Source organism: Anomaloglossus baeobatrachus, chromosome 1 (genome assembly GCF_048569485.1).
Source record: "Anomaloglossus baeobatrachus isolate aAnoBae1 chromosome 1, aAnoBae1.hap1, whole genome shotgun sequence".
Classification (NCBI taxonomy): Eukaryota; Metazoa; Chordata; class Amphibia; order Anura; family Aromobatidae; genus Anomaloglossus; species Anomaloglossus baeobatrachus.
The window spans coordinates 949815998-949828893 of NC_134353.1; the positions used below are offsets into that span (position 1 = coordinate 949815998).

Sequence of the window (12896 nt, forward strand, 5' to 3'; positions counted from 1 at the left end):
GGTCCCCCAGGAGTGTGCTTATGGTCAGTGCATACTGTACACACCATCCCTGTTCTTAAACAGCCAATGCCCTTTTACACAAAAGTGCCTCTCGGGGCACGAGATATTTAAGGCATTTTCACAAGAGGGGAGGTGCCTGAGCAACGTGATCAGTTAGTTTATTGTCTACCTAGCTAGTTGAGAGGTCCCGTTTCCGTGTGAATGTTACCTTTTCCTGTGCCCACCTTCCCATACCTGTCAGTATCGGCTGTCCTGTCTGCATCAGCCATCCCATCTGCACCTGCCTTCCCTGGAGACTGCCTGCTCGTACCTGAGCCTGTTTCTGCTCTGGGGGTCAGATGCCAGAGTCCTGGACATTGCCCTGGGAGTGGCACCAACAGTCAAGCCCATCCTCACCATCTGTGGCTTTGACATATACTTTATAGGTGCTTAGTTAAAGCCCCCCAAAAAAAAACACTGAAGTCACCACGCTCCTTTTAATCCAAAGAAGGCTGCTTAATAATATATCCGAAGAGCGCTGATCCAGCCGGTGCTGCCCAGCACTAGTGTGCTATCAGTAAGGGAGCACTTCACGCCTGAAACGCGTCAGTTTTTTAACCATGTTTGGACACGTTTTTATTTGATGAAATAAAGTTCTAGTTTTTATCTTACTGGATGGTAGCGCTACTCTTTCCTCCCCTCCTCCATTGTATACTAGTTCTGGATCAGAGCTCTTCGGATATATTATTCAGCAGCCACCTTTGGATTAAAAGGAGCGTGGTGACTTCAGTTTTTTTTACATGTTACTTGTATACAGCAGGTAGTAATATTGTAGGGATTCATGCTCTCAGGTAGGCATTAGTAAGCGTTCACACAGGTAACGCAGTCTGCTCCACACATGTGCAGTTTAATTGCTTTCATGGATTCAAAATTACAGTAAAACAGCCTCTTCTGGGCACAAAGGTATAACAGCAACTACACAGTTCATTCAGCGAATCATAGTTATATAGTTACATAGGTTGAAAAAAGCCCTAGGTCCATCTAGTCAGGAAGCAATGCAGAACAGATTAGGGGGGATCTTTAGGGGCATTATACTTTCACATTTATGGAAAAACAGTAACTGAGTCACAATATTGGAAAAACTGTTTAACGAGTATGATAGGCTCTGCCTCCCTAATACAAACTTTTTTATCCTGATGACTATTTTTCTCAACACACTAATGAAAAATCCCATTTTGGAGCTCCTTTAATCACCTGATGAGGTTATCAACAGTTGCATATTATTAGCTCTTAATCCCATGAATTCTTTATTTCCAGTACATACATAAACAGTTGTTAAGTGTTATAAGCACAAAGCCCATAATACAAACATCATTATCACTGTCCCCATTGGGGCTCACAAACCACACTCCCTATATACCAGGTTTGGAATGTGGGAGAAAACCAGAGAATCTGGAGAAAACCCACATAACACAGGAAGAACATACAAAGCTCTTGCAGATCGTTGGGGATTTGACAGAAACAATGGAAAAAAATATCTGCTCCCCTGTGTGTCAGTTCTATGATGTCTAAAAGAATTGATTGGTGGATATGTTTTTTTCTGTGTGAGTTCTCTGATGTGCAATCAGAACTGACTTTCGCTTAAAACACTTTCCACATATACAACCTGAAAATGACTTCTACCCTGTGTGATTTCTCAGATGTTTAAAAAATGCACATTTCTGAACAAATCATTTCCTCCATTCTGAGCATGAATACGGCTTCTCCCCTGTGAGATTTTAGATGTATAGTATAACGAGCTGTGATTTCCTATTAGAAAATATTTCCCATTCTGAACTTCACCCCTGTGTGAGTAATTTGATGGTTAAGCAGATTTGATTTGTTGATAAAGCATTTTCACATTTTGGGTATTAAAATGTTTTTCCAGAGTGCATTCTCTGATGTATAATTAGAGCGGACTTTTAGTTAAAAGATTTTCCACATACGGTACAAAAAATGGCTTCTCTCTTGTATGAACATTTTGATGTTTAAAAAGATTTGATTTATTGGCAAAGCATTTTCCACATTCTGGGCATAGAAATGGTTTTCCTGTGTGAGCTCTTTGATGTAAAACTAGAGATGAATTTTGTTTAAAACACTTACCACATAAGGTACATGAATATGGCTTTTTCCTTGTGTGAGTATTTTGATGGCTACGAAGATTTGATTGGTGGCTAAAGCATTTCCCACATTCTGGGCATGGAAATGGTTTTCCTGTGTGAATTCTCTGATGTACAACTAGAGATGACTTTTGGTTAAAACACTTCCCACATACAGTACATGAATACGGCTTCTCCCCTGTGTGAATTATTTGATGTCTAAGAACATCTGATTTCTGCGTAAAACATTTCCCACATTCTGAACATGAAAATGGCTTCTCCCCCGTGTGAGTTTTTAGATGTACAACAAGCTGTGATTTCCGAGTAAAACATTTCCCACATTCTGAGCAAGAAAATGGCTTCTCCCCTGTGTGAATTCTTTCATGGTTTACAAAATCTGATTTCTGGGTGAAACATTTCTCACATTCTGAGCAGGAAAACGGCTTCTCCCCCGTATGAGTTTTTAGATGTACAACAAGCTGTGATTTCCGATTAAAACATCTCCCGCATTCTGAACATAAATACGGCTTCTCCCCCGTGTGAGTGTTTAGATGTGCAACAAGCTGTGATTTCCGAGTAAAACATTTCCCACATTCTGAGCAAGAAAATGGCTTCTCCCCTGTGTGAATTCTTTCATGGTTAACAAGATCTGATTTCTGGTTAAAACCTTTTCCACATTCTGAACATGAATATGGCTTCTCCCCCATGTGAGCTCTCTGCTGTTGCACATCCCTCATGTGGATTTTATTTTGCTGAACATTCTGCGGATCAGGGGATTGTTTAGAAGCATCAGATGACGGATCTTGGAAGAGACGGGTTGAGGATTGATCTGGGATAATGACTTGCTCCTCATATGTATGTAGTTTGAAAGCAGCAGATGATGTATCTTGGATGTGAATGGCTGAGAATATATCTGGGATAATGACTTGCTCCTCATATGTATGTAGTAGGATACTACAATAATCTGTCAAGAAAATAAAACAGATTTTGTAAATTGTCAACACTATAACATTAAAACTTGATAAACTCAGGCCCCTGACTCCATTATCATTGTACTGCACAGATAGTGATGGTCTTATTACCAAGACGACTCTTCTACTTTTCCAAAGTTAAACTACATAGAAAGATGATAAATACTTACCGTTAATTTGAATTTCCAGAACCATGACCGCACCATACATGATAGAGTATATCCGCCCCCATGAACAGGAAACCTAATGTCACGCTTGCCGGGTGTAGCAAGCATGGGCAGGTGCGTTCAGACCTACGTGCGTCTGAAGCACAACAAAAAACACAAGAAAATGGGGGCACCGGTGACACAAAAACAATGGGAGGCCATGGAACTAGTGAGAGGGATGATGGGAACCTCCTAACCTCACCTGAAGCTGGCCATCCTCTCTTCACCAGTCCCTATACAGTCTCCGCAACTGTCGTCAAGGAACCTAGGACCCTCAGAAGACCCCGTTGTAACCCTGCCTAGTGAGGGGCAGGTGGGGTTCACTAGACCTCACCGCTGCACTAACAACACACTAGGGAACTAAAGACAAACAGGGGGGGGGGAACAACCAAAAGGATATAGCCTGAGCACCGGAACTTGACTTGCAGAACCTTCCTCGGAGGAGGCCAGGACACAAATGACTTTGTATCTTCAGCAGAGAATGCTGGGATACACCACTATTTAAAGCTGAATGGCGTGACTACTTAGTAAGTGCAGATGATCACTCAGCAAGGAACTGCTTTGGAAAAGCTGCAATAGAAAAACTGGCACTTAACCACTTCAGTGCCAAGAGAAATTAAACCCATTTAAATGAAGAGAGCCAGATGAGAGGCTCCAGTCGAAAGGCTGTCACTGGTCTCAACATGCAGGGAGACGAATGTGAGACCTATTGAAATAAAAAGGGTAGTACCTCCCCCTCCTGCCCCAGTGTGTTTATGGAGCCAAAGATGTAGCCGTCGTCATTAATTGAAAAACAGCCATACAAAGGAAATCTCCCAACTTAAGTAAACCTATTTGAAGGTGTGGTGAAAAAGCAACCCATCACCAATCCCCAGGGAATTAGCATAGTGCTGTCAGGTTCTGGAAAATCAAATTACCGGTAAGTAATTATCATCTTTTCCCTTCACCATGACAACACCATATGTGAGAGAATAAAATAGAAAAAACTATAGGGTGGGACTACAGCAGAAAGCACCTATCACCCAAAGAGAGGCCCAAAAGTTCCAACCTGTAGTGTTTCAAAAAATTAGAAGTTGAAGACCAAACCACAGCCTTACAGATTTGTTCCAATGAAGCATTAGCCCTTTCCGCCCAGGAGGAAGCTATAGCCCTAGTGGAGTGAGCCTTAATGCCCAGAGGTGGTCCTTACCCAAGGCAGAGCAAGCTAAAGATATAGCCATCCTCACACATCTAGCAATAGTGGATTTAGAAGTTCCTTTACCCCTATTTGGATCTTGGAACAAAATAAATATAACTGAAGAGTTCATCCATGGCTCCATTACCGCCAGATACTCAAGTAGGCACCTTTTGATGTCAAGGGATTCTAATGTTACTTCCCTTTGGGATTTTGGATTATTGAAAAAAGAAGGTAACACTATTTTTTGGTTTCTATGAAAGCTAGTGTTTACTTATGGTAGAAAAGCTGGATCAGGGTTTAGGATTATCCTATCTTGTAAGATAGTTGTAAACAGTGGACTAATCGAGATAGCCTGTAAATTAAATACACGTCTAGAAGTATTGTGTTGTGCATAAGAGCTTTGATGGAGATTAACGAGATTGGCTCAAATGGTGCCCCTGTAAAAGCATTTAAAACTAAATTTAGATCCCAAGGGGCTAACCTAGAAGTATTCAAAGGCCTAGAGGAGAAGGAAGCCCAGATAAACCTATGGATCCAGGGGTGGTCATCAATTTTCTGATTTAATAAACGCACCCAGGGCTGACACCTAAACTTTTAAAGGTGGTGGTGAGAAGGCCCCTCTCCAGACCCTTTTCTCGAAATTCTAATACCTCTGCTATTGGGAACTTGCTGGTACTGGGTGGTCAGACTTTGACCCCTGAGTTCCAGGAACATGTTCCATATTCTGGATTACTTCATGGAAGTCACCTTTTTCCTACTAGAAAGGAGAGTAGACACTAAGCTTTCTGAAAACCCTCTGGCTAATAACAACCCCCTTTCACGCTCCAGGCCATCAAATGTAACCTGTAAACTCAGACCCTGAGACTGCATATCTGGCACATCGGGAAGTATCCAGGGATCCAATATTGACATGACTCTGAGCCATGTGAACCATGCTCTTTTCAGACACAAAGGGGCACTTTATATGACCTTGGATTCTTCAGGACTATTGGAATCAGGGGAAATGGAGGAAAGGCATAGGAGAGGTGAAAGTTCCACCTTTGTAAGAGCGAATCTACCTCACCTGGGGATTCTTTTGGGTCTAGAGAAAAAAATAATTAATTTGTTGATTTTTCCTGGTCGCAAAAGAGATCTATTTCTGGTTTTCCCCAGTCCACACAAATGTTTGGGATAATTTCCCGACTCAGAGTCCACTCCCCCGGCTCAGCCGGTGCCGGCTCAAAAAGTCGGCCACAACGTTCTCTGACCCTTTTTAGTGACAGCCTGTTAAAGAAAGCAAGTTTTCCTCTGCTATCTGGAACAATTCAGATAAGCCTTTGTTGTTGGATAGAATAATTATGTCTCTCCCTGTAACTTGACCTAAGGCCATTTGAATAGAAAGTTTTACTGCCACTAGTTTCTTAAGGCCCAGTCACACTAAACAACTTACCAGCGATCCCAACAACGATCCAACCTGATAGGGATCGCTGGTAAGTTGCTAGGAGGTTGCTGGTGAGATGTCACACTGCGACGCTCCAGCGATCCCACCAGCAACCTGACCTGGCAGGGATCGCTGGAGCATCGCTACACGGGTTGCTGGTGAGCTCACCAGCAACCAGTGACCAGCCCCCAGCGCCGCGTGGAAGATGCTGCGCTTGGTAACTAAGGTAAATATCGGGTAACCAACCCGATATTTACCTTGGTTACCAGCGCACGCAGCTACACGTGCAGAGAGCAGGGAGCAGCGCACATCGCTTAGCGCTGGCTCCCTGCTCTCCTAGTTACAGCACACATCGGGTTAATTACCCGATGTGTACTCTGCTACACGTGCAAGGAGCAGGAGCCGGCACTGACAGTGAGAGCGGAGGAGGCTGGTAACGAAGGTAAATATCGAGTAACCAAGGACAGGGCTTCTTGGTTACCCGATGTTTACCGTGGTTACCAGTGACCGCAGAAGCCGGCTCCTGCTGCCTGCACATTTAGTTGTTGCTGTCTCGCTGTCACACACAGCGATCTGTGCTTCACAGCGGGACAGCAACAACTAAAAAATGGCCCAGGACATTCAGCAACAACTAACGACCTCACAGCAGGGGCCAGGTTGTTGCTGGATGTCACACTAAGCAACATCACTAGCAACATCGCTGTTACGTCACAAAAGTTGTTCGTTAGCAGCGATGTTGCTAGCAATGTTGCTTAGTGTGACGGGGCCTTTAGGATCTGAAGAGCCGGTACTTAGATCGGGGTCCCAACAGCCCTGGAGGAAAAGATCCCCTAGGTGGGCTCCAGAGCCCACAGGACTTACATCTGTGGTAACTACTAGCAGGTTCTGGATAGTTCAAGGTACTCTTGACTGTAATGATATGATCGGCCACTGAATTTCCCTCGTATGGAACTGAGCCCACTAGAAGGCTAGTATTGTAGCAGTTAGGGAACCTAACAGGGATATTGCTTCTCTTATGGGGATCTTTCGCCATACCTGATTTTGCCAATTTTGTCTTGTGGGAGAAAGCAACGTTGGCGGACTGAATCTAGACTGATCCCTAAAAAGACCTGAACCTGAGAAGGTCCTATTTTTTATTTTTTTCATGTTTATCAACCAGACTTGTTAATATTGAAAGGACCCACTTGACAGCGTCCTTCGCGATTTTGCGATCACCAAAAAGTCATCCAAATAAGGTACGATTAGGATATGCTCCTTTCTTATGTAAGAGGTCATCTCGGCTACAATATTTGTAAAGATCCTTGGTGTCGGGTAGATGCTGAAGGGAAGAAATTGGTATTGCAGGTGAGATGGAATTTCCCTGATTTCTACTGCCACCCTAAGGTATTTCTGTTCTATGTGAACTGGGATGTGGTAGTAAGCGTCTTTACTGTTGATTTTAGTGTCTCTATTTTGAATTTTTCCACTGTTAAATACTGGCTTAGGGACTTCTTAAATTTATAATAGTCCTAAGGGAGCCATCTGGGTTTTTTTTTTTCCAAAAACAAATTGCTGTAAAAACCCCCTCCTATGTCTTGACTAGTACCTGCTTCTCTAGCAGGAGTTAGAACCTCTCTTTCTAACGCAGTCCTGTTGTGACCACCCCCCATCCAGGGTTTTAATAAGCGCCGAGGAGGTGAGGAGGAAAAAGTTACCTTGAGACCCTGAGATAGGGTGTTCACCATCCATCTGGAGGCTGTTAGTGAAGCCCACTGATGGGAAAATAACTTTGACCTTCCCCCCACCTGTCAGCTGGCGTCATTGTTGTTTGGATGTTCTTCTGTCTTATTAAACAAAAAACCTTTGTTATTTTATCCTTCCCCCAGGGGAGTCTCCCCTTGGTCTTATCCTGTTCCACTTTATTCCTCCTCTATTCCCTGCACCCTGAAAGGATCACCTAAACCTGGGAAAGGGCGGAGGAGGGAAACTCTTTTTCTTATCGGCCGCTTTTTCAAAAATTTCATACAGGGCCAAACCGAACAGAAAAACTCCTTTGACTGGGACCTAGCATAGTTTTACACTCGATTGGAAGTCTGCCGCCCAGTTCTTGAGTCAGAGAGATCTGCGGCTGGGGTTGGACAGGTTGCAGGCACATGCGGAAAACCTCACGCTGTCCACTGAAGCATCTGCAAGGAAACTTGCTGCTTTCTGTATAATAAAGGGATAGCCTCTAGCAGTTGGTCCCTGGGACATTTATCGCAAATTTGTGTTGCTAGCTCCTGAAGCAATTTAACAATGGATTTTGAAGTACAGGTGGCTGCGATGCTGGGCTTAAAGGACCATGCTGCTGCTTACCAGGCCCCTTTGAGAAAGGTATCTGCTTTTTTATCCAAGGGTCTTTTAGGGATCCTAAGTCTTCAAAGAGAAGAGCGATGTGCTTAGAAATCTTGGCAATGGCAGAATCTATTTTTGGAGGCCTTTCCCAGATTTCACACAGCTCCTCGCTAAATGGGTACTGCCTCTTTAAGGCCTGAGAAACTGATAGTTTTTTTTAACAGTTTTTTGATTAGGGCCAGCAAATTCTTATGTAACGGGAATACTCGCTGTTTATGTTCCTCTGGGTTGCAGAACATAGTGTGCTGTATGGAGCGTTTACCTTTAGAGGATTCTACTCCCATAGTGGTTCTGACTATTTTTAACAGTTTGCTCCTGTCTTCCACCAGAAAGCATGGACGTCCATACTCCCCATCAGAGTAGGATGAATCTGACCCCTCTGATTGCAATAACTCCCCCGACTCTACCTCCGAACTAATGTCAGAAAGAAGCTGCTGCCTACTTGAGGAGGGGGAAGGAGTTCTGATACGGTGAATCTCCATCTTCACCGTGACCTTAACTTCTTCCTTAATCAAGGCTTTGGTGTCCTGGAGGATCGAGGAGGATTCCTCTGCCACCGTTTTCTCAATACATGAGCAACGAAGCTTCTTGTCATATGCTCTAGGTAACCCTTCTCTGCATAGGGCACATGCCCTATTTTTGTTCTTCTTGGCCTGAAACATTAACACTAGAAGTCCCAGGAATTTCGAGCTCCATAGGGTTCCAATGGTAGAAATGTTAAATGACCCCTCTCTGGGACTTCTAGTGTGAATGACAACACTACCATCATTATGCAGTTTTAGTGAAGCATTCACCTCATCCTGAGCCTTGGATCTACCACGCTAGGTGGAGGATTTGGGTCTTCTGCATTGCTGCTGAGCATTGTGGGGTTCTCGATGATGCACCTGTGATGCACCGCTCTGGAATCTTGTTTGCCATTATTGAAAAGGGACGGCCCCTTTAAATAAAATCTCAGGGGTACGGTATATTAAAACCCTGGGCCCTACTTGCGACCTGGAAGTGGTTGGGATACCGTACCTCTGGCGTGTGATGTCACATCCAGCTCTCAGAGTCTGGAAGAAGCTCGGAGATCCTGCACAAACCCATGGTGTACGCGATCCCAGCCACATACCCCTCTCGGCCTCGGCCCAGACCTTCATTCTGGAGCGGCCGCTAGGGCACATCTTGCCGCGGGAGCCCCATGGGGGAAACCTGACAGGGGGCTACGGACAGCAAGACACTGGTCAATGCCAGCATGTCTCCTCCACGCCATTTGGGTTTATTATGTCTCCATGTTCTGTATCTGTCACGCACTGACATGAGTATAATAGGAGATAATGGATTCTTAGTCTCTAAACTGGAGAAACCCCTCATCAGCCCTGACAGCGGATAATAGGAAAGAGCTGGAGCTCGTCCTCGCTCACATCGGCAGAATTCATGTCCAGCTGTATTTCTCCTCTATAACATAACTGCACATCCCGTGTTATCACCTGCACCGGGATCACAGATTCATTCACATTTCATGTGTATTGTACATGAAGGGTTAATATACCGCTGGAGAAACTGACACAGCAAAGAGTGGAAAATAGGAATGTGTGACCTGTGTGCGTTATTGGCTGATCTGTACTCACCGGGGCGGTGATCTGTAGGAATCTCCTCTTTACTCCGCTGATCGCCCCTCACATTTCTCTCTGGAGAATTAATATTATTCAGATCTTTATCCGGATCCAAAACCTGCAAAACAAAATATTGTAAAAGTCCCCGGGAATAATGGAGATAAGATCCGGACATGTGAGGTCTGTGGTCAGCTGTGATCCTGCCGTCTCCACCGCTCTCATTACACAAGTATAAAACATCTAATACTGGAGGAGAAAACAAGACTGAACACAAGGAGGTCACAGCCGTCTACACCTCATAGGGGAGATCTCCATCTACCTGAGGATCCTGTGGAGGAGGAGGAGGAGCGGGACATCTCTCTGGGGTCGTCCTCCTCGTACTGGAGAGACCTGCAGGAGACACAGACAGGACGGACATCATTATTACATACAGATAATTATAGGCCGGGTGTATTCAGTCCTGTCTATTACCTGGTGATGTGCGGGGCAGGTGCTCCTCCATCATCACCTCCTTGTACCGGTCCTTGTGTCCTTCTAGATACTTCCACTCCTCCATGGAGAAATAGACGGTGACGTCCTGACACCTTATAGGAACCTGACAACACAATGATACCGTCATTACCCAGAATCCTCCAGTGCCGTCCTGTATAATGTCCCAGCATTCCCAGCAGTGTCACCTCTCCAGTCAGCAGCTCCATCATCTGGTTGACGAGTTCTAGGATTTTTTGGTCATTCATGTCCTCATGTATCTGGGGGCGAGGTGGAGGCCCCGGGATTGGGCTCAGGGTTCCTCCCCGTCCTTCAAACACAGGGTCCTGACAGCGATCACTAGAGGTCTTCACTACTGTGTAATCCTGAGTGTGGAGACATTAATAATATCACTACACACATTTCCCGAGTCCATCACCTCCCCGGTCATATCCTCTGTTATTCCCATAGATAATGATGTAATGTGATGACATCAGAGCCTCTCACCTCCCCGGTCATATCCTCTGTTATTCCCATAGATAATGATGTAATGTGATGGCATCAGAACCTCTCACCTCCCCGGTCATATCCTCTGTTATTCCCATAGATAATGATGTAATGTGATGGCATCAGAACCTCTCACCTCCCCGGTCATATCCTCTGTTATTCCCATAGATAATGATGTAATATGATGACATCAGAACCTCTCACCTCCCCGGTCATATCCTCTGTTATTCCCATAGATAATGATGTAATGTGATGACATCAGAACCTCTCACCTCCCCGGTCATATCCTCTGTTATTCCCATAGATAATGATGTAATGTGATGGCATCAGAACCTCTCACCTCTCCAGTAAGATGGAAGATTATCTGTAGAGTCAGGTTTAATATCCTCTCTGCCATCTTGTCTTTGTCCTTATTCATCTTTCAGCAATCAGGAAAATCTCCTATTTTAAAAAAGACAATAGAGGATCCTTTATTGTAAAGAAGTTAAGATGTTTGTTCCATTAAAGATAAAACAATTGAAAAACAATAAAAAATTACACATATGTTTGGTAACATCAACATTAGTTAAAGTCCAATCTATTGAAATAAAATAAAAATAAAATAAATTACTCCGAAAAAGTAAAAGCTCCAGAATTATGTGTTTTTTTGGGCTGCCTCAACAATACAGTAAAATGTAATAAAACGTGATGAAAACATCACATCTACTCAAAAATAAGCAAAAACATCAAGGATAAAAACATGAGCCATCACACAGCCCCAGATCTCGAAAAGTGAAAGCAGTTTAAAGGGGGCTTTACACGCTACGATATCGTTAATGTTTGGTCGCCGGGGTCAAGTTGTTAGTGACGCACATCCGGCGTCATTAACGATATCGCAGCGTGTAATACTTACCAGCGACCTTAGGCAACCTCAAAAATGGTGAAAATCGTTCACCATGGAGAGGTCGTCCCAAAGTCAAAAATCGGTAAGGGTTGTTTAGCGTTGTGGTTCATCGCTCATGCGGCAGCACACATCGCTATGTGTGACACCGCAGGAGCGAGGAACGTCTCCTTACCTGCCGCCGGCCGCAATGAGGAAGGAAGGAGGTGGTCGGGATGTTACGTCCTGCTCATCTCCGCCCCTCCGCTTTGATTGGCCGGACGCTTAGTGACGTTTCGGTGACGTCGCTGTGATGCCGAACGTCCCTCCCCCTTGAAGGAGGGATTGTTCGGCAGTCACAGCGACGACGCCGACCAGGTAAGTATGTGTGACGCTGCGTAGCGATAATGTTCGCTACGGCAGCGATCACAAACAATCGCATGCGCGACGGGGGCGGGTACTTACACGGTCACTATCGCTAGAAATTGCTAGCGATATCGCTACCGTGTAAAGCCCCCTTAAGTCTCGGAAAACAGCGACAATTTTTTTTTCATTTACAAATTTCTGAAATTCTTTTCTTTACTTAAAAAAATGATACATGTTTAGTATCTAGTAATCGTGTGACCTGCAAAATCATATTATCAGGTGAGTTATATTGTAGAATGATAAGGTAAATGAAAAACCCATTGTGGAATTGCACTTTTTTTGCAATTTTCAACACAATTGGAATTTTTTTCTCGCTTTCCAGTGCATTAAATGAGAAAATTAATGTCATTCAAAAATAGACCTCGTCCTTCACATGTGGGATGAAAAATAAAAAACAAAGTTATAGCTTGGAAGAAGAGAGGAAAAAAAGAAAAATTGCTCGTTTGAGAATGGGTTAAAGCAATGTCGAAAGATGTCAGGCAATCACTTGAGCTGCAGACGATCAGTCATCGGCCGATGTTCTTCCAATCAACGTAAACTGGGATTGACAAAGATCACAGGAGCATCAGAGTGGGAGCGATGGGATATTTACAAAGTGTTTTGTTTGTTTTAACCCCTTAAGAACGAAGCCAATTTTGTCCCTAATGCCCCGGCCACACCTTACAATTCTGACCAGTGTCATTTTATGAGGTTATAACTCTGAAGTTTCAATGGATCCCGATGATTCTGACATTGTTTCTTCGTGACAGATTGGATTTCATGATAGTGGTGAATTTA

General features: G+C 44.1%; 1 protein-coding gene across 1 annotated transcript in view; it reads right to left on the reverse strand.

Moving 5' to 3' along the window:
• Positions 1-874: 874 nt before the first annotated feature.
• LOC142259134 (uncharacterized) overlaps positions 875-12896 on the reverse strand; it is a 145656-nt gene continuing 133634 nt past the window's right edge. The window contains 6 exon segments of the mRNA XM_075331670.1: positions 875-3081; positions 9875-9977; positions 10179-10249; positions 10331-10454; positions 10537-10713; positions 11175-11252. Of these exon segments, the coding sequence (XP_075187785.1) occupies positions 1928-3081; positions 9875-9977; positions 10179-10249; positions 10331-10454; positions 10537-10713; positions 11175-11252 (1707 nt within the window). The 3' untranslated portion in view covers positions 875-1927.